This window comes from Colobus angolensis, unplaced genomic scaffold (genome assembly GCF_000951035.1).
Source record: "Colobus angolensis palliatus isolate OR3802 unplaced genomic scaffold, Cang.pa_1.0 Scaffold30, whole genome shotgun sequence".
NCBI lineage: Eukaryota > Metazoa > Chordata > Mammalia > Primates > Cercopithecidae > Colobus > Colobus angolensis.
The window spans coordinates 894,921-917,068 of NW_012116266.1; the positions used below are offsets into that span (position 1 = coordinate 894,921).

At 39.3% G+C, this 22,148-nt stretch overlaps 1 protein-coding gene across 1 annotated transcript in view; it reads right to left on the reverse strand.

The window, feature by feature from the left end:
• Nucleotides 1-22,148, reverse strand: part of CCNYL1 (cyclin Y-like 1) — a 45,757-nt gene that overhangs the window by 15,843 nt on the left and 7,766 nt on the right. The window contains exons 2-5 of the mRNA XM_011949995.1: nucleotides 14,834-14,908; nucleotides 12,833-12,867; nucleotides 5,684-5,784; nucleotides 2,584-2,619 (exon numbers count right to left, since the gene is read on the reverse strand). Of these exons, the coding sequence (XP_011805385.1) occupies nucleotides 2,584-2,619; nucleotides 5,684-5,784; nucleotides 12,833-12,867; nucleotides 14,834-14,908 (247 nt within the window). The remainder of the gene's footprint in view (nucleotides 1-2,583; nucleotides 2,620-5,683; nucleotides 5,785-12,832; nucleotides 12,868-14,833; nucleotides 14,909-22,148) is intronic.

Sequence of the window (22,148 nt, forward strand, 5' to 3'; positions counted from 1 at the left end):
AAAAAAAAAAAAAAAGAATACTTATTCAACCTGAGAAAGCTGATTGAATATTTAAAAATAAAAATAATTTTTAAAAAAATTGCTTGCTTTTTGACTGTTTGACATTTGTAATGAATGTATAACAGCAAAAGTGGGTTAACTGCTGGCTTCTCAGCATGAATCAAGGCAGTGCTACCAAATTACACTAGTAGTCATTCTATTCTTTACTGCCTCTTGCAGTTTAAGAAAAACACCTGCTTCACTTACGAATATCCTTGATGAAGCAGTAAAAATTAATGGTATTATTAAATACTGACCTTTTTACTATTCTGAGTAAGCAGAAAGTAGACATAAAGTAATTCTGCATACCGAGGTATGGTTGTGTTAAAGAAAAGCACTTGTGATTTAACTGTGAGCTAAACAAGGCTTTTTTTCCATAGAATATCATTTTTACTTGAAAATACAACTATCATTCTCAAAAATGAAAGAAGTGGCCAGGTGTGGTGGCTCATGCCTGTAATCCCAGCACTCTGGGAGGCCGAGGCAGGTGGATCAGTTGAGGTCAGGAGTTCGAGACCAGCCTGCCCAACACGGTGAAACCCCAACTCTACTAAAAATACAAAAATTAGCCAGACATCGTGACAGTTACCTGTACTCCCGGCTACTCTGGAGGCTGAGGCAGGAGAATCACTTGAACCCGGAAGGCAGAGGTTACAGTGAGCCAAGATGGCACCAGTGCACTCCAGCCTGGGCAACAGAGTGAGACTCAGTCTCAAAAGATAAATAAATAAATAATTTTTAAAAATGAAGTGGGTCTGTCACTTCAAGAAAATTACACTATTTGTTGCAATGATATGATAAAATTCAAGCTTTCAAACTAAAAATCAGGATTTGGAGAAACTTGTACCTTATTATGTAAGTTTAATAGCTTCTCAATACTTAAAAATATTTTAATACAATTGGTGGGGATACTAACAAAAGTGAGCTTTTGACACTGTCAAGAAATGTGAACCAGGCTGGGTGCGGTGGCTCACGCCTGTAATCCCAGCACTTTGGGAGGCTGAGGCATGCAGATTGCCTAAGCTCAGGAATTCAAGACCAGCCTGGGCAACATGGTGAAACCCTGTCTCTACTAAAAATAGAAAAAATTAGCTGGGTGTGGTGGTGTGTACCTGTAATCTCTGCTACTTAGGAGGTTGAGACAGGAGAATCGCTTGAACCCAGGAGGAGGAGGTTGCAGTGAGCTGAGATTGCACCACTGCACTCCAGCCTGGGTAACAGAACGAGATTCTGTCTCAAAAAAAAGAAAAGAAAAAAGAAACGTGAACCAATATTTTCCATATAGCCAATGCAGAATATTACAAAAGCAAGTAAGGGGAAATGATACATTTATTGTACAAGACAGATGGGTGAGTACTAACAAAAAATTCATTGATACATGAAATTCCACTGTAACCATTTTAAGAAACTAGCACTTGTGGAGTGTTGGGTAGTATTAAAGAATACCGGCCAGGTGTGGTGGCTCATGCTTGTAATCCTAGCACTTTGGGAGGCTGAGGCGGGTGGATCACCTGAGGTCAGGAGTTCAAGACCAGCCTGGTCAACATGGTGCAACCCCATCTCTACTAAAAATGCAAAAATTAGCCAGGCGTGGTGGCATGCGCCTATAACCCTAGCTACTCGGGAGCCTGAGGCAGGAGAATCGCTTGAACTCTGGAAGTGGAGGCTGCAGTGAGCTGAGACCGCGCCACTGCACTCCAGCCTGGGCAACAGAGCAAGACTCCATCTCAAAAAAAAAAAAACAACCAAATAAATAAAAATAAATTAAAAAATTAAAAAATAAAGAATACCCACAACCATCTGAAAGCTTTAAAAATATACCTTTACCAACTATGTATTTGCAAGAGGCTAGGTCATCTTCTTATCACTTCTTCAAAACAAATTACAGCTCACTACCAGGGTGCAATATTAGCCACGTAATACACCTACACATGTACTCACTGTATCTAAAATAAAAGTTGAAATTAAAAAAAAAAAAAACTAATTACAAAGACAGCGATGAGAATCCAGCTGTTTTCTATTAAGCTGGACACCAGAGAGTTGCAAAAATATAAATACATGACACACATTTTACTCAACTTTGTTGTTGTAGAAGAGAGTTATTTTTCCTGAAAAAATATTATTTGTGTTAACAATAATTGTTCTCAGGGTTTATATTTTTGTTGTCACAACCTGGGACAGCTGTTAAATATCTTACAATGCACAGGACAGTCCCCGAAACAAAGACTTATCTAGCTCAAAATATTAACAGTGCCAAGGTTGAGAAACCAAAACTAAACATAGGTTTTTTTTTTTTTAAATTCTCCATTTCAATTTCTAATATAATAAATATCAATATAACCAACACAAACAATTACTCTTTGGGATCCTCAGTAATTTAATAGTTAAAACTGTCCTGGGGACCAGAAAAAGCACAAATGATTCAGTTCAATACTGTAATAGCACTCTACAGCTTATGATGTCTATAGTTATGACCTAATACTGAACTTGGTATCATGCAAAGTGATTAGCTGGAATAACAAGACAGGTTTTAAAGGAGCTCACCTGTTCTTTATGTGGTAATATATTGCTAAGGTCACACTGTGAAAGGAAAAAAAATTATTTTTAATAACTGATTTAAACATTTGTTAGGCCTGAAGACATTTTTTAAATGAGGGAAGGGAGGAACCCTCCCAGTGGCCCTGAAATCCTCTGGTTCAGAACAGTACCATATAGGTACTTTCCCCATATTTTAATTCCTTTCAGCAAAAATACAAGAACCAAAATGCTAAGTAACATGCTGTTAAAATACATGTTTTTGTTGACTATTATAATATATAAATAATTACATATATCCCCATTTGCTCTTCTGCCCATAGAACCTTTCATCTTATGCAAGTTCTACCTATTTGTATACATGTTTAAATTTAAACTGTTTGGTTTTTTGGTTATTTTTATTTTTTGCTTTTTAAGTTGTTAGGCTCTGCATTTCAGTTGATTTAATTAGCTATCACCTACTCACCCATTTTTCATTATTTCCCCTTAAAGTAAATAAAAGTGTTTTATACCAAATAAAATCATTTACGATCAATTCTGCATCATTAGTAGAAAATTTATTAGTAAATAAGTGCACACAAAACCAATGATAGGTATAGCTATCCTGAAATAAGCAGTGCTAACAATGCAGCATAAAACTACAAAGTGTAATATTAATGGCAAGTATTTCCACATTGGTTTAAATATTAGTGAACAGACACGACTTTTCAGATATATGTTACTGTAGTCCTAAATTACCCACAGATGTTGTGTATCAGGAAACAAGGAGTTGTCTTAGGTAAGTTATATGCTTCCATTTGCCCTCAGTCTCTAAACTGAGGCTCAAAATAATTGAGGGAAGGCAAATCTGAATTTTAAAAGTAAGTCTATACAATGTTAGCACTTTTTTTAAAAAGTCTGTAACATTAGCATCTAAGATGGATACTTCTATAGTGCTTCAAACAGTTTCATGTCCAAATTGATTTTAACATTACAGAATTTCAAGTTATATGCTGAAAAGGACCACAGAACCTTACATGACATTTAATCCAACACCCAGTTTACAGATACGGGAACCAAGGCTTAAAACTGACTTGTCCACGGTCCCACCAAATAGAATTGAGTTCATCCTCCTGCACTCAATTAAGCAGTGGTTCTCAAACTTTCTGCACACTGCAGTCACCTGAGGAGCTTTAAAAACTGCCTAACTTCCAACTTGAGACATTCTGATTTAATTGGCATTGGGTATGACTTGGGATATGAGGAATGTTTTTTGTTGTTTTTTTGTGTTTTGTTTTGAGACGGAGTCTCGCTCTGTCACCCAGGTTGGAGTAAAATGGCACGAGCTTGACTCACTGCAACCTCCGCCTCCCGGATTCAAGCTATTCTCCTGTCTTAGCCTCCCAAGTAGCTGGGATTACAGGTGCACGCCACCACGCCTGGCTAATTTTTTTGTATTTTAGTAGAGACGGGGTTTCACCGTGTTGCCCAGGCTGGTCTTGAACTCCTGAGCTCAGGCAATCTACCCGCCTCGGCCTCCCAAAGTGCTAGGATTACAGGTGTGAGCCACCGTGCCCAGCCTGAGGGTTGTTTTTAAAGTTCCCCTGGTGATGATTCCTATGTGCTGCAAAGTTTGGGAACGACTAAGTTAGGGTTAAGATCAGAATCATCTGGGATGTGCTTGTCCGTGTAATTATGCCTCACATGCCTTCTTCATTTTCCTAAAAGGCTTGTGACTGCCTAGAGAACAAGGGAAGGTGGAGGTGAGATGAATGTGTTTATAGACATACATTTTGAAAAAAGTTGCTTAAGTGATTCTGAGATGGCTCACCCATCCCATGAGAATAATGCACTATTAAGCCATGATAAACGTTTTTCAAAATCTTTCCTAAAAGTCAATTTGCCCTACTAGTGAAACCTTTATTTAACCAATAGTGAAATATACCAAATGATCATTTCTAAAACTTACTGAGAACAAATTAAAACTTACTGTACTTCCCAAAGTAGACATCTAAAAATTAAGACTAAAATAGGGGGAAAAAAGCATGAAATCTATTATACTTGTTTGAGCAAGGTTAATCTTTAAAACTACTTTGAATCTTACAGAAACATCAGAATCTTTTGAATTCAAAAGAAGCCAGGGACTCTAGCCAAAGTGGACTGGTTTTTTAACTCAAGGATTTAGGACCTTGGCTGAATACAAACATTCAATGATTACTCAGTAGGTGTCAAAGCTCAGGACTTTAGACAGAGTCAGAGTCCAGTTTGTGCTGAAACACAATTCAATTTCAACTACTGTTATAAGGGAAAGAGGAAAGTGACATGATTATGAGTGTAAATTTTTTGCTTTTAAAGTAGAAGTTACTGACAATTGAACTAACTAAAAAAAAAAAAGCTAGTACATTAGAAACAAGTAAGTTTTTAAGCTAGTTACGTTTTTAGACTGAAAAGTAAAATTAGGGATAAGGACATTAATATTCTAGTGTAGCACTTCTCAAACTCTGTTCTGAAAATCAACGCTCATAATCGAAGGAGATGTTAATAGTTTCCTGACAACCCCAATGGAGTTGTTTGTTGTTGTTGTTGTTGGTTTTTAAATAAACTTGAAAGGTTCATCTTAGGGTGTTCTGAAAGTGCATCTCAGATTGTGCCCAAGAGGTGCTCATGCACGACAGGGAAAATTTAAATGCAGTGCCATTTAAATACTGTGGTGCCAGTAGAGGACAAGCTGTTCCTTCTTCCAAGAGTACTTTCCAAAGTAGTACTCATCGTCTTAGGCCTGTAGCCCATAAAGAACTAATAATTTCTCCCAGAAACATCCAATAAAAAGCACCTCTCCTTCTCACATTATGTTCAACACTGTCTTAACATAAATGCATTAAATAAATAGCTACACTTTGCTGGGATTGCTTCTTCACTAACTGGCTTTCCCTTCCACCATGCAGCCTAAGATTAAAACAGGAAATGAAAATTCATATTGAGGTCCTTGAAATCAATATATAGTTGACACCAATTTCTTAAACTGATTGCTGAAAAGGACAATCAAATGGCTGAAATTACCGAGGATGGCGAGGATGCTTTTAGCAAAGGGGGTCTGTCACTCAGCCCTTGGCAGCCTAGTTGTACTCACCATTTTACTGTGGTTCTAAGATTAGGCTGGCTGACTGTGCTGTCATCTAGAAATATTGTTGAGCATGAGCTATACTTTTTAGTAAGCTGCCCTGGAGATACCTGAAGGGGAAGGGAAATAGAAGAAAATGTCACAGTAAGTTAAACCTATAAAAGTGTGGTTTTTTCCTTGGTTAAAATGTCAAATGATAAAGCATAAAGATATTTCTTACACTCCATGAACTGACTTGAGTGTGGTATCATGTGCAGCTCTATGGGAAACCCAGCAGAGGCTCTCCCACAGACAGTGTTTTGAGGAATGGGTTATAAAATGCTGCTCTTGTGATACCTATAATCAAACCTGGCAAGCATCTGTTATGCATTCCCTATATAAATTAATGGGAAAAGTTTACAGTAAGATTTGTGTTTTTTTCTTAAGCAATAAAAAGTAGCTGAGATTTTCTATTATTCATTTACTACAGTAAAATGTAATGTCTTAAATCATATTTGCAAAAGAGCATTTTATTGCAGTAAATGAAAGCCTAATACTACATTTACTAAGTTACTAATACTAAATGTATTAGTTCAGGAAACAGTATGAGAAACAAGTGTTTCACAGTCAGAGGCTCTGTCTGCCAGGGCTGCTCCATCACCCACAGCGAGAGGGGGCCTGTTTTCTTATGTGGAGGAGAAAAAGTATCACTTTAATATTCCAAAAAAAGAGATGACAAAAACAACTTTAGGAATTTAACTTTCACTTCATATTTAAATAAAACTGCCATTACATTACTCAAATGAGAACCTCAGAGAACACTCTCCATTTCAAAATGTTATTAATTTTATTCTATAAGTTACTTGACAGGCATCATGGCACTTGCCTGCCTCACTCATGCTGCTCTGCCTGGAATACCTAGTTCTTCCTCCTTATCCCAATAAGCCTGGCCCCATCTACCTTCTGGGATCCCTTTGCCAGCAGCCACACCAAAAAACATTTCCCTTTTGGTACATTCATCCATCTAATTCACCACTTGTTACATGATACCAATTGCTCGTGGAGTATCCCCTCATAAGAAAGTAAGCTTCTTGCTCCGGGAGTGGTGGCTCATGCCTGTAATCCTTTGGGAGGCTGATGCGGGCAGATCACAAGGTCAGGAGCTCGAGACCAGCCTGGCCAAGATGGTGAAACCCCGTCTCTACTAAAAATACAAAAATTAGCTGGGCGTGGTAGTGCACACCTGTAATCCCAGCTACTCAGGAGACTGAGGCAGGAGAATTGCTTGAACCTGGGAGGCGGAGGTTGCAGGGAGCCATGATTGCGCCACTGCACTCCAGCCAGGGCGACAGAGTGGGACTCCGTCTCAAAAAAAAAAAAAAAAGAAGGGAAGCTTCTCCAGGAAGGAAGGACTCTTCCTCCTCATACTCCTGGCTGCTGAACACAGAATTGGGGACAAATTAAGGAGTTCAACAAATGTTTGACAAATTATTTAAATCAGTTACAATTTGGAAGGTAAATGCTACTACAGACACAAATTAGTAGAATTTATCTGCAGTTGTATCAAGGAGGTGACCATGAACTTTTTGAGCCCTCTAGAAAATAAACCATCTTTAAAACACTTTAGAAGTATCCATTTATTTGGGAAGAGTGCAACAGTCAAATACTGAAACAGCCTGAAATATATTAAGACAATTCTCTTCCTTAAAAATAAGGTCAGTAACCAAATCCCAGTCATCGAATAGCTGAAAGTAACAGTAGCATTTTTTTAAACCACAGAATACTAATAATTTTAACACCTAAAAAAAAAAAAAAACTAATTCAGATGAGCCTTCCTTCTTCCTATTAATGATAATTTTTACGTTGTCACACTCTTCCATCAGTATCCCACACATATACATAAAGACAGGGCAGGGAGAAGGTCTAGTTGTTGCTTTTAAAAGTGCATGCATTAAAAAATTGCCAGTAGCCAATAATCAGAAATATCCATACAGTGTAACACCATTTTGTTTCAGATGTTTTTACTGCAGTCACTTAATTCTTACCAACAAAAAGTCAGATCTTCTATTTTTAAAAAGTATTACTATTTGAAGGACCAAATTCTCCTTCAAGCTAGAAATATTTTCAACTATATCTAAACTCATGTTTCTTAAGCTATTATATTTAATGTATATACTTCACATTAACTGTGTGTTAATGTATATACTTTTATTGCCTCAAAAAACAAATACAGTATAAAAAATAAAAAATTGACTCATTCAAATACTTTCATTCAAAGTGGAGGGTGGGGCCGGGCACGGTGGCTCACACCTGTAATTCCAGCACTTTGGGAGGCCAAGGAGGGTGGATTACCTGAGGTCAGGAGCTTGAGACCAGCCTGGCCAACATGGAGAAACCCTATCTCCACTAAAAATATAAAAATTAGCCAAATGTGGTGGTGGGCTCCTATAATCCCAGCTACTTGGGAGGCTGAGGCAGGAGAATGGCTTGAACCTGGGAGGCGGAGGTTGTAGTGAGCCAAGATCACACCACTGCACTCCAGTCTGGGTGATGGAGCGAGACTTGGTCTCAAAAAAAAAAAGAAACCTCTCTGTTAATCAATATGTAGCATGAGACACAGCACTAACTTTCAACTATCCCAATTTTTTATTATCAAGAGCATCCCTGTATCTCTTGAGACTAGAGGGTGGCAGAATTAAGCTTCTGAGCAAAGCAATTATAGCTGACAACAAGTAATTCCCCCATCATCTTGCTGGAAAACTCAACAATTTCCTTTATTTCAGGCTAAAGCCTTACCAATGCTGACTTACAACCTCAACAAACTACTGGCAAACATAATAATAAAAAACACAAATACTTAAAAAAAAAAAATCCAAACAACAAAACACTACTGCAAGTTTACAGATGTTAGTTCAGGTAGTCACAAAATAGGGACAAAGAATGTATCATTCATCTTCATTTAGTCTGCACAAATGACAACCTTTAACAAGAAAGGGAAGGGGTACTGAGTAGACTTAAGGTAGAATAGCAAAGATAGAAAATAATCACACTTAGTAGTCTACTGAGTCACAACTGAAACCTTAAAGGTAAAGTACCTGTTGAACTCCTATCCCTACCCACTGACTTTTCCCAGTGTGCCTAATGCCTCTTATTTTAACCCATTTGAAATAAGAGGTAAATGGTACTACAAACTCCATCTCAGAAAAAAAAAAAAAAGAACGACTTTTAATTAACTTAAAAATTTCTGACATTTTGTGCATTAATGAAAACACCTCCATCTATGTTGCACAGTAATGGGACAATACAGCAGGGTGCAGACTTTGAATACAATTCCTAGGCCCTCAGTAGAAGAGTATAATATGCTTATTATAGGTATAACTAAAAAATGTCTGGATTAGTATCATTATGTTGAATTTAAACTTAGATTTACACTTTAAATAAAGGTTCTAAATTTGGGTTAAACATGGCAGGTTGACCACAAATGTATTTCCTCACTCTCCTGAAATTCATTAGAATTAAAGACATAAAATAAAGGTCATACACAGGATCAGGCAACAGGAATGACAGCAGAAAATTTTTCTATTTATTTTATTTATTTTTGAGAGTTTATTAATTAATTAATTAATTAATTTTTGAGACAGAGTCTTGCTCCATTGCCCAGGCTGGAGTGCAGTGGTGCAATCTTGGTTCACTGCAGCCTCCACCTCCCAGGTTCAAGCTATCCTCCTGCCTCGGCCTCCTGAGCAGCTGGGATTACAGGCGCACACCACCATACCCAGCTAATTTTTATATTTTTAGTAGAGATGGAGTTTCACCATGTTGGCCAGGCAGGTCTCAAACTCCCGGCCTCAAGTGATCCGCCTGCCTCAGCCTCCCAAAGTGCTGGGATTATAGGCGTGAGCCACCGCACCTGGCCACAGCAGATGATTTTTAATAAATCTTGAAAGATGAAAAAGACAATGGAGTGGTAACTGATATGGAAGCACAACTTTAGTGCCTACAGAGAGTGACTGGAACAGGATCAAGTCAGTTTGTCTTACAGAACCCAAGGCAGGCTCCAAACTCAAAGACACATGGTACCTTGGAAGGTAGAATGAAACATAAAACAAAACCAGCAAGGTCAGTTGAAAACATGTAGTTATAGAGTCCCAGGTCCACCTGTCCTCCCATCTTATAAAGAATATAGAAGGTCTGGGCTCAGAAATAGTAGGACTGAAATCTGAGAAATGGGAAAAAAAACTACACACTGAGAAGTAGAACTCCACCTCCCTTTTCCAATTCTGCTTCTGGAAAATGAGCAGCCATGCTTGTACTCCCCAAGTAGAAAACTGGGAGAGTCTTCTCTGAAGAAAGTGAACAGTCTCAGAAAAGACGCACCCAGCAGGGCACAGCGGCTCACACCTGTAGTCCCAGCACTTTCGGAGGCTGAGGTGGGTGAACTTGAGGCCAGGAGATCGAGAACAGCTTGGCTAACATGGCAAAACCCTGTCTCTACTAAAAAAAAAAAAAATTAGCCGGGCGTGGTGGCACACACCTGTAATCTCTGTCACTCAAGAGACCGAGGCACAAGAATTGCTTGAACCTGGGAGGAAGAGGTTGCATTTTGGCAGAGGGCGCTGAGATCACGCCACTGCACTCCAGCCTGGGTGACAGAATGAGACTCTGTCAGAAAGAAAAGCAAAGGAAAGGACAAAACAGGAGAAAGGAAAGGGGAAAGGAAGGAGGAAAGGAAAGGAAAAAGGAAAGGGGAAAGGAGAAAAATAAGAAAAGAGAAAAGATAAGACCCACCAGGTAACAGACGGAGGTCTCCTAAATTAAAGGCTGGCTTGGCCTTCAATGTCCTTGCAGTAAGAACCATCAGTTAACAAAAGTCCTGCTTGCAATTAGAGAAAGCCAGGGACTATCACACATGTGAGGGAAGCCTCCAACAAGAGAGAGCAAAACAATAGGAAAAAGGAATGCATGAGAGTTGTGAAAATCCAGAAGCAAATGAAAACTTTAAAAAATTCTTAAAACACCCTCAAAAAGATGAAAGATTCAATAGAACGGTTAGAGCATAAAGTAAAAGAATGCCCAACAAGTAGAACAAAAGACTAACTAGAAAATGGGAGAGTGTCGGGGAAGACGATCAATGCAGAAACACTGGTCTAAAAAGCTCAGCATCTAAATACTAATATCATCAGGAAAAAGGAGGAACAAAGAAACAAGAAAATTCTGTAGAAGACATAGTCTACAGACTTATTGGTCCCAATAAAAAGAAAAGGTCCAGGCTGGGTGCGGTGGCTCACACCTGTAATCCCAATCCCAACACTTTGGGAGGCCGAGGCAGGCAGATCACAAGATCAGGAGATCGAGACCATCCTGGCCAACATGGTGAAATCCCTTCTCTACTAAAAATACAAAAAAATTAGTCGGGCCTGGTGGCATGCGCCTGTAGTCCCAGCTACTTGGGAGGCCGAAGCAGCAGAATCACTTGAACTTGAGAGACAGAGATTGCAGTGAGCTGAGATCACGCCACTGCACTCAAGCCTGGCGACAGAGCAAGGCTGTCTCAAAAAAAAAAAAAAAAAGAAAGAAAGAAAAAAGAAAAAACAAAAGGTACATAGCAAGTCATATTATGAAATTTCAGGATCTCAGGGATAGAGAGGGCATTAAAAAGCTTCCAGAGACATGTAAAAACTGGTTACATGTACTGTATCACACAATGGCAACAGATTCAAGAATACCATAATGAGAACGCAATAGAGAAATGTCTTCAGAACTACGAAATTTAGTGTGAACCTAGCATTTTATACTCTTATGAAATAGGAAGCTTTGGCCAGATGCAGTGGCTCACAACTGTAATCCCAACACTTTGAAAGGCTGATGCGGGTGGATGGCTTGAGCCCAGGAGTTTGAGACCAGCCTGAGCAATAGGGCAAAACCCCATCTCGATGAAAAAATACAAAAATTAGCTGCACATAGTGGCACACGCCTGTAGTCCCAATTACTCAGAAGGCTGAGATGGGAGGATCACTTGAATCCAGTAGGTTAAGGATACAGTGAGCTGAGATCATACCACTGTCATCCAGCTTGGGCAACAGAGTGAGACCCTGTCAAAAAAAAAAAAAAAAAAAAAAAGAAAAAGAAATGAGAGGTTTTCGGACAGGCTAGATCTCTAAACATGTCTGTCTATGGACCCTTTCCCAGGAAAATGTGCTCCAGTACAACTAGGAAGGATAACAAGATAGAGGGAATACAGAATCTAGGATTTAAGGGACCCAAAACAAGAGGAGTTATGTGAGATCCCAGGTGACTTCAGAGAGAGATCCCAAGAAAACAGGCACAGAGCAGGCTTAGGAAAAGCCCGTCTATATTTGAGGAGGATGACAAAAGGCTGAGTAAAGTTGTCTCCAAGAGAAAAATGGAACAGATGTGTTTTAGTAGATGGAAAATATTTTTGATAGGCATGTGGCAAATGCTACAACATTTGGAGGGGGGAAAATAGCTGTTAGAAAACAGCCAAATGAATATAGTCAGGGAATTAATTCCACAAAAAAAAAAAAAAAAAAGACCATGAAAGCAAGGAGACCAGCCAAGGGATACTCACGGCATTTGACTGTGTGAGTTAGTGGAGGCTAGGAAAAGAGACATGCAGACATGCTCAGATTTCAGAAATATTTAAGAGAAACAAAGGATGTACAAGGAGGAGACAGTGAGAATAACACATGACTCAGCAGTGAATAATATCTGTATAACAATGTAAACATCAAATACTGATTTAATTTAAAATGTGATATATGTGGGGGGAATAGAGGGAAGAAAATAAGGTAACGGTAGAGTGAGGAAGCTAAGCTTTCACCTGCTATGACAGGAAGTCAGCAGAAAGTGTTGAAGAAAGTGGATTTAGCTATTTTTTAATTTTATTGGAATACAAAAGATTAAATATTTAAGGCAGATATTTATACCACAACCAAATTACCGAAATTTAACTTAAATGTCAGAAACCCTGAACAAATGGGCACACTAAGTCAAAGACTTTCCTGCATCTGATTCCTAGGAAAATAGAAATGATTTAGAAAATCCACAAAAAGAGGACCATACTAACAGTATTGGGTCCCCATTATATTTTTATGGAATCACAGCAGACATACTTTTAATTCAATTATTAATTTCTTAACTTTCCAACTGTTTACTTACATGGTTTAAATGGTTGCTCTTCCTCTTTTCTCGCACTAAGAATAAAAAAAATTAGCTGATCAATTCTGATATAAAAGCCACAGTACAAAAGTAGTTGCTGATCATCTGATTACCAATATACAAAATGAGATAAAATTCCATTTAAAAAATAATTTCCAACAAAACTCATCATTTAAATCATCTGGCAAGATGAATCCCATAAAATAAAATCTAAAAACTTAGTTTTAATTTTTGACCTAACAGATATTCTATTACATAAAACTGAAAGAATCCCTATGTACAAAAGAAAGGGGCAAAACAAATTATGCTTAATGAGAAATTTAGCTAATAGGTTTCCTTGTTGCATATCTGAAACATCATCCAGTAGTAGTTTTTAATTCTACATTTAAAGGTCGCTTAATTACCAAGATCTAACTGCTGACAGCTCTAAGAACCAGTTTCTGACTAGGTGCCAATCTCTAGCTGCACCACAATCCCTGCAAGCATCCTGAACCACTTACTGGTCATCTACTAATATGTTACTGAAAAAATAAACGGGTCTTTACACAAGTGTAAAGTAAACTACCTTAAATTTAAAAGTTAAAATGAACGTTAACCTAATTGAACATGGTATATTCAGCAAACAAAATCATTTTAACAAAGGCCAGAAGAATAAAAGCTCCAAGAGGGACTTGGACCACGCTTTGTTTCCTACACTGCCTCTTCCTTTGATGCTAGACGAGTATACAAGCACACACTCCTTACCACTGAAGAAAGAGGAGCATGGGATAGCTCTTCTTTTACTGCTTCCACACTCTGCATGTGTGAGAAGCCTGTGGCTCTGAAAGAAACTAAGAAATACAACTATCCTAACCAGAAATGACCAGCTCAAGACAGATAAAAGTCCACACAAGCTTCGAAAAGGCAGCTTACAACCCCGCATTTTGTATTGTGTTGCATTACTTCAAATATTACAGAACCCCCGCTTCTTGTATTCTTGTTGTTGAAATAAACTGAAAAACCTAGCTGTGTACGGCTTTTTAGCAAACAAATTAGGACTTAACATAATTTTAAGGAAGATAAACAGCAGTACATAAAAATACAACAGTTCTGATTCTCATCCTAAAACAAGCAAGGCAAGGAAAATGTACATAAAGTTTCGTCTGCTGAGGCTAACCTTCTGGGAAACACCATAGGGCATGTTTACATTTACATTACATTAGGATGGAAAAGTTAATAGCTTAAAAGTTCTGAGTAGCATAAATTTGAATGTGATAGGCTCATGTGGTTAGAGCATTGTATAAAAGGAAGCCAAAATCAGATTCAATCCCTGTATACAAACTGATTTTTTAAAAAATGTGTTCAAATGAAACCAAGCTGCAACTTAAATCCTATCATTCATCTTTAAAATGTACTCTTTTGGACAAGGGAAGGAGGTCAAAGAAGTGTGTAGAAATAAGTATAAATCCATGATACTGGCCGGGAGCGGTGGCTCACGCCTGTAATCCCAGCACTTTGGGAGGCTGAGGGCGGATCACTAGGTCAGGAGTTTGAGGATCAGCCTGGCCAACATGGTGAAACCCCGTCTCTAATAAAAATACAAAAATTAGCCGGAAGTGGTGGCTCATGTCTGTAGTCCCAGCTACTTGGGAGGCCGAGGCAGGAGAACTGCTTGAACATGGGCGGTGGAGGCTGCAGTGAGCTGAGACAGCGTCATTGCACTCCAGCCTGGGCAATAAAGGCACTCCGGCCTCTTTAAAAAAAAAAAAAAAATCGATGTTACTAAATCAGGTGGCCATTAATTGTGTTGATAAAAAGGTGACAAAACCTGTAAATAGAAGGTCTACATGTTATTACTAATCACAACTAAAAGAAAGTGTATCATATTAAAATAAGTGAACATATGAAAAGAAAAATTTAAACGAATAGATCAGTTCTTCTAAATGCCTTCTATAATACATCCAATAAAATAGAAACAGTTTTCGGTCTTTTCCTTGGAAGGAAAAAACAGTTTTGTCTTACCATCTGTTTGAGATTTGCTCAGGAAAATTGTGCTTGCCCTTGGATGGTCAGAAGGGTTTGACTCCAAAGCTAAATCTACAGAAGAGGAGGAAAAAGATGTGATACTTTAGGTGAGTAGAAAAGATGATTTCTGAAATAGACACACATCCATTTTAATCACTTTTAATAGTCTTCAGAGAAGTTTTTAGTAATAAATATGACGGAAATAAAGACAACAATACAGAAATACTCCTGGGGAATGCAAAACTGTAGAATCTCTCCACACACGTGGAACAAAACCAGGCTGTGTCAGAGACTTTTAATAAAAAATCTGTGCCTAAACAATCTGGTACAAATGTTACATGAATCACACACATACCCTCCCCTCCTTCAACTTAACCACACTCTCCTCTCTGCTGCTATTACTAGCACATTTCAAGAACAATCTCAAGTAGCAGGTGATGCTGTGGCCAGTTACTGTTAGGCACCAGCTCAATACATCAAATATGGTAAAACAAAGAGTTGCTTTTGGCAAATGTTCTTTAGACAATCAAATGGCTAATTCTAACTCCATTCAACAAGTGAACTAATTTAGTTAGCTGTGGTTTTTTGGGGGGCTATTCATCATGGCAGATTTAAGAGGACTGAATAGAAGTTCTGTGTTCTAATACACAGGAACATGTCAGAAAATTATTAACTTTTGCCCTCAATTTCTCACTTCTTCCTTCTAACAGTATGGTTAATTTGGTGTTACATTAAGAGTATGTTTTGAAGCAGATCTTAGGGCTGTTTCTAAAAAATTTTGCCCCTATCTATGTCATGATAAATCTGCCTGTAGTCTACCTTGCACCAAAGTTGGATAATATATTTAGGTAAGACTACAAAACAAACTCTTGAATTTTCATGAAATAAACTTTGTCATTATATGGGATAATAAAACCTGTCATGAGGGGAAAAAAGAAAATCTATGGTATTCTTCAGCAAAGTACTTTTTTTTTTTTGAGATGGAGTCTTACTCTGTCGCCCAGGCTGGAGTGCAGTGGCACGGTCTCGGCTCACTGCAACCTCCGCCTCCCGGGTTCAAGCAATTCTCCTGCTTCAGTCTCCCACCAGGCCAGCTAATTTTTGTATTTTTAGTAGAGATGAGATTTTACCATGTTGGCCAGGTTGGTCTCAAACTCCTGACCTCAGGGTGATCCACCCACCTCAGCCTCCCAAATGCTGGGATTACAGGGGTGAGCCACCGTGCCCGGCCCAGCAAGGTCCATTTCAAGCCACTTATCTTAACCAATCTTGTAAGAAACTGGGCCAAGATCCAGAGTAACAGTTAAAGTGGTATTTCCCAAAACTACATATTAATGTAATTGCTCTATTTTTTAAAAAGCGATTTAGTGGTCAAATGACAATATACTCTATCCCTGGCTCTTACAAAATCAAAATGCACATTGATATATTAAAAACTAATCAGTCTAGTAGTGATTACTGTCAAACTCAGCATTTCACACATTTATCTACCTAGAATCCTTTTCTTTCTTCCAAGTAATTTGGTTAGAATCTTACATGAACATAATTTTGGGACTTCCTGGTTAAAAAGAATTATGAATCATCCATTTTAATAGTACTGCCAGATCACTAAAAACTTACATACCTAAACCAATTGCTTTATTCTCCATGGAAATTCCTTGACTGAACTTTATTAAAATGCTTTTGGAGAAAACTATTCTTATGTAAAAGACCCACACAAAAATTATGTTTAAAGTTTTTCCACATCTTGAAAAGATGATGTGACAATGTTAAGCTACTTGGAAAAATAAAATCATTTGTGCACAAAATGACAGGCAGAGACTTTCACAGCTGCCTCTACCTAAAGCTTCTTCTTCTTCTTCTTTTTTTTTTTTTTGACAGTGTCTCACTCTGTTGCCCAGGCTGGACTGCAGTGGTACAATCTTGGCTCACTGCAACCTCCACCTCCCAGGTTCAAGCGATTCTCCTGCCTCAGTCTCCCAACTAGCTGGGACTACAGGCATGCATCACCATGCCCAGCTAATTTTTGTATTTTTAGTAGGGACTGGGTATCACCATGCTGGCCAGGCTGGTCTCAAACTCCTGACCTTGTGATCTGCCCCCCTTGGCCTCCCAAAGTGCTGGGATTACAGGCGTGAGCCACCACACCCAGCCTCTACCTAAAGCTTCTAAAAGGATTCCTGACTACTTCCTTTAGAAAAGAAAGCAAATATATTACCACCATTTGAATCTAAAAAATAACTTAATGTTTACAGAAGAAGCCATATTACGAATCAGTACCCACGTCATGATAAATTTAAACAGGAATTTTCAATGGAACTCCAGGAAAATTAAGTACCAAAATCAAAGAGGAGCAGGCTTTACACACATACCACTCTACCCACCCCCACCCCCACCAAACCAAGATGTGCTACTATGTAATATAAATTTCTTAAATGTAAGAAAACCAAGATGTGCTACTGTGTAAATATAAGAAACATCCAAGGCGGCTGGGCATGGTGGCTCATGCCTGTAACCCCAGCACTTTGAGAGGCCAAGGCTGGCGGATCATGAGGTCAGGAGTTCGAGATCAGCTTGATCAATCCAGTGAAACCCCATCTCTACTAAAAATACAAAAAAATTAGCCAGGCATGATGGCATGTGCCTCTAGTCCCAGCTACTCAGGAGGCTGAAGCAGAAGAATCGCTTGAACCCAGGAGGCGGAGGTTGCAGTGAGCCAAGATCATGCCACTGCTTTCCAGCCTGGGCGACAGAGTGACACTACATCTTAAAAAAAAAAAAAAAAAAAAAAAAAAAAAATCCAAGGCAGCTAGTATAAAAGAAATGATAAGATACAGAGAAAAAAGCCAAATTAGCCCAAGTAACAAGCTGGCACTCCCTCAACTCAGGGGTTTTAGGGTGGACATGTGACTTACAGCTGGCCAATCAATTACATTTCTCTTGGGACTCCCCAGGAACCAGAGGATAAAGCCAGGGCTGTACTCTAGCACTGTGAGACAGCCAGGAGCTGCCACCCGTGGTTCCCTCTGCCATCATGAAGGGTGTCTTTTCAGGAGAGATCAACAGAAGAGCAGAACTGAGACAAGTTCTGAGATCACTTAATTCCTGGGTCAAGTAGTCCCAATTGACTATGTGAATCCCTGGTTATACATTTTTTTTTGAGGCGGAGTCTCGCTCTGTCGCCCAGGCTGGAGTGCAGTGGCCGGATCTCAGCTCACTGCAAGCTCCGCCTCCCGGGTTCCCGCCATTCTCCTGCCTCAGCCTCCCGAGTAGCTGGGACTACAGGCGCCCGCCACCTCACCCGGCTAGTTTTTTGTATTTTTTTAGTAGAGACGGGGTTTCACCGTGTTAGCTAGGATGGTCTCGATCTCCTGACCTCGTGATCCGCCCGTCTCGACCTCCCAAAGTGCTGGGATTACAGGCTTGAGCCACCGCGCCCGGCCACATTTTTTTTTTAATTTTTAACTATTTTGAGATAGATTTTTTGAACTTGCAAGTAAGAGGCCTGGTTTATCAACAATACTGATGTGATCACACTAAAGGTGGGGATAGATAAAAGCCTCTAACTCATTCCTTTAGTATCTTATGAACAGAAATTTGCAAGAGTCAAAATAATGCTTCATTTGCAAATTACAAACAAATTACAGATTATAAACTCACAACCATTATTTTAAGTTACTTTCCTTTTTTTTTTTTTTGAGACAAAGTCTCACTCTATCACTCAGGCTGGAGTGTAGTGGCCTGATCTCGGCTCACTGCAACCTCCGCCTCCCAGGTTCAATTCTCCTGCCTCAGCCTTCCAAGTAGCTGGGACTCCAGGTGCATGCCAACATGCCTGGCTACATTTTGTATTTTTAGTAGAGACGGGGTTTCACTATGTTGACCAGGCTGGTCTCGAACTCCTGACCTCATGATCTGCCCGCCTCAGCCTCCCAAAGTGCCAGGATTACAGGCGTGACCACTGTGCCCAGCCTTAAGTTGCTTTTCTTATGCATGTTAAAAAAATAGCTCTAATCCATATACAACTTACGTCTTATTTTACAAATGATCTCCACTCCAATGGAGAATATTTACTGTGCAATGGATAAATGATGGTCCATCAAGTGTTATTCCTATACTCTACTCAGCCAATCCCATATTGTTGCGGACTTAGGTACTTACAAAGCTCTGCTCTTAGGAGGAAAACCTTCAATTTTATGGTATTTTAAAATTATTTTTAAAATCTCCTTGGAAAGATTTTTCACAAAAGTGAGATAATCAGACCAAAAGGTCAGATTGTTTTCATCACTCAGTATATAGTGCTCAGTTGCTTTCTAAAGGAGTTAGGGGTGTATTAGGATATAATGCCACCAATTATATCAGTTTTGGCTTTGGATGCTTAAAAAAAATTCCTATTGATGTGAATGAGGAACATTACCATGGCTGTAACTGGCATTTATTTATTTGATACAATTTCCTATATAACTTGCACTAACAAATACCACACATTGCTATTTTACAGAATGGACATTTAAGCCATTAGGCTGAGGCAGGAGAATTGCTTGAACTCGGGAGGTGGAGGCTGCAGTGAGCCGAGATGGTGCCACTATACTCCAGCCTGGCGACAGAGCAAGACTCTGTCTCAAAACAAAACAAAACACTCCTAAGAATGTTTGAAACTAGAAGAAATGGTTTTTGATATCATGGTTAGGGATTACGTCTAAAATTGTATTTTAAGACCCACCATTTTTGTATTATCAATTTAAATTGCAACTTAATTTGAAAGCATGATAGTATGATGGGGGGCAAGTAAGACAAAAAAAATTAAACTCAGGTCTTAATATAAACACCCCTCAGGAGAAGAAATCTATAAGATCCACTGACATTGAACACTGCTTTTCCTTGAATCTATCAGCCATCTCAATTTCACAGATGTTAATTAAAAATGTAAAAATATGGAACTTAGAATAAATGAAATGCATTATTAAAGGCCAAAAGTGTTAAAATTATGCAATTGTAAACTGTAAAGAAATGATTTTTCTTGTCAATATATTAAAGGGAGAGGGCAGCAACCAAGAAAGTAACTGACAGAAGCAGCATATTTCAGAGAAAGAGACTAATTTCAACATACTGATTTCAATACATCCCAATTAAACAGGAGATATTAGCAGCTTCTGGGCCAACTGCTGGGCATCTGTTTATTTAAAGGCTTACTGCATTTACTGACCTGCTCTATCATAATGCACAATGTATTAGTCTTAGGTCCAAAACACAAACATTTCAAACCTCCCTATTATGATGTAAAGTCTGAGATTTTATCTAAGTCACATGTTCCACCCATCAGGTACCTGATGGGTCCTGAGCTGCCCTGCCTCATCTGAGGTCACACAGTACACAGCCAAGCTCCAATCTCATGCTCACTCATTTCTTGCTTCGGCTTTCCCAGCTTCTGACAATCCCAAATCTGGTTTCCAAACCACTTCTCTACCTCCTTCTATGTCAGCGTTCACTCTTGCTTTAACTGACTTTTACTCCTCAATCTATGTTTTAGTGATTGTGACTGAGCTGTGACACTTCATATGCTATAGTATATCTTTCTCCCTTTATGTATTTCTGGGATTACAGGTGTGTTTCTTAATAGCACTTAACTCCTTTTTTAGACTTTTAATCATATTTCTGGGTGGAGTGCAGTGGCTCACACCTGTAATCCCAGCACTCTGAGAGGCTGAGGCAGAAGGATCACCTGAGGACAGTTCAAGACCAGCCTGGGCAACACAGTGAGACCCCCATCTCTACAAAAATTTTTTTAAAAGATCAGCTGGGTGTGGAGGCACGTACCTGTAGTCCCAGCTATTTGGGAGGCTGCAGTGGCAGGATAGCTTGAGCCCAGGGATTTGAGGTTACAGTGAGCTCTAAGGGCAGTACTGTGCTCCAGCCTGGGCAACAGACAGAGTTGAGACCCTGTCTCCTCCAGAGAAAAAAAAAATAAAAGTCTGGGTTATAAGTACCTCCATTTTTCATTATCCAATATTACCACTTTAACTCTAAAGCTTTATTAACTGAAAACAAGGTGGAAAAATGGCAGTATCCAAAGAAGCCCATGAGTCATTCTATAAATTCTAATCCTATATGCCATATATCTGAAATTTACATTCTTGATCTACCTAGCCTTTTATTTTTTATTTATTTATTTTTTTGAGACGGAGTCTCACTCTACCGCCCCCCAGGCTAGAGTGCAGTGGTGCTGTCTCAGCTCACTGCAACCTCTGCCTCCGGGGTTCAAGCGATTCTCCTGCCTCAGCCTCCCAAGTAGTTGGGATTACAGGCACGTGCCACCACACCCAGCTAATTTTTGTATTTTTAGTAGAGATGGGGTTTCACCACATTGACCAGGATGGTCTCCGTCTCCTTATCTCGTGATCCTCCTGCTTCAGCCTCCCAAAGTGCTGGGATTACAGGCGTGACCCACCACACCCAGCTAATTTTTGTATTTTTAGTAGAGATGGGGTTTCACCACATTGACCAGGATGGTCTCCGTCTCCTTATCTCGTGATCCTCCTGCTTCAGCCTCCCAAAGTGCTGGGATTACAGGCGTGACCCACCACACGACCATACCAAGTCTTATCTTTTTAAACCTTGGAAAACATAGTCCCAGCTACTTGGGAGGCTGAGGCAGGAGGATCACTTGAGACCAAGAAGTGGAGGCTGCAGTGAACCATGATCACACCACTGCACTCCAGCCTCAGCAACAGATAAAGACCATCTCAAAAACAAAAAACAAACTAAAAAACTTTGGAAAACTTGATTTACACCTCTCAAAGCCTGTCTTCTCATATGTAAAACAAGTATAATTCCTATACTACCTAACTCAAAATATAGTGAGAATAAAATGAAATGCAAGAGCAATTGCGATAGGCCGAGTGCAGTGGCTCACATCTGTAATACCAGCATTTTGGGAGACTGAGGTGGGCAGATCACCTGAGGTCAGGAAATCAAGACCAGCCTGGCCAAGATGGCGAAACCTCATCTCTACTAAAAATATAAAAATCAGCTGGGCATGGTGGCACATGCCTGCAGTCCCAGCTACTCAGGAGGCTGAGGCAGGAGAATTGCTGGAACCCAGGAGGTGGAGGTTGCAGTGAGCCGAGATCGTGCCACTGTACTCCAGCCTGGGCGACAGAACTAGACTCCGTCTCAAAAAAAAAAAAAAAAGAAAAAAAAAAAAAAAAAAAAAAAAAAAAAGGCAATTGCTATATACCACATAATGCACAATAAATTACAAAACAAAGTTTTCACAAATTAAAAGCAAAAGTGAACAGTCAGCATTTATTGG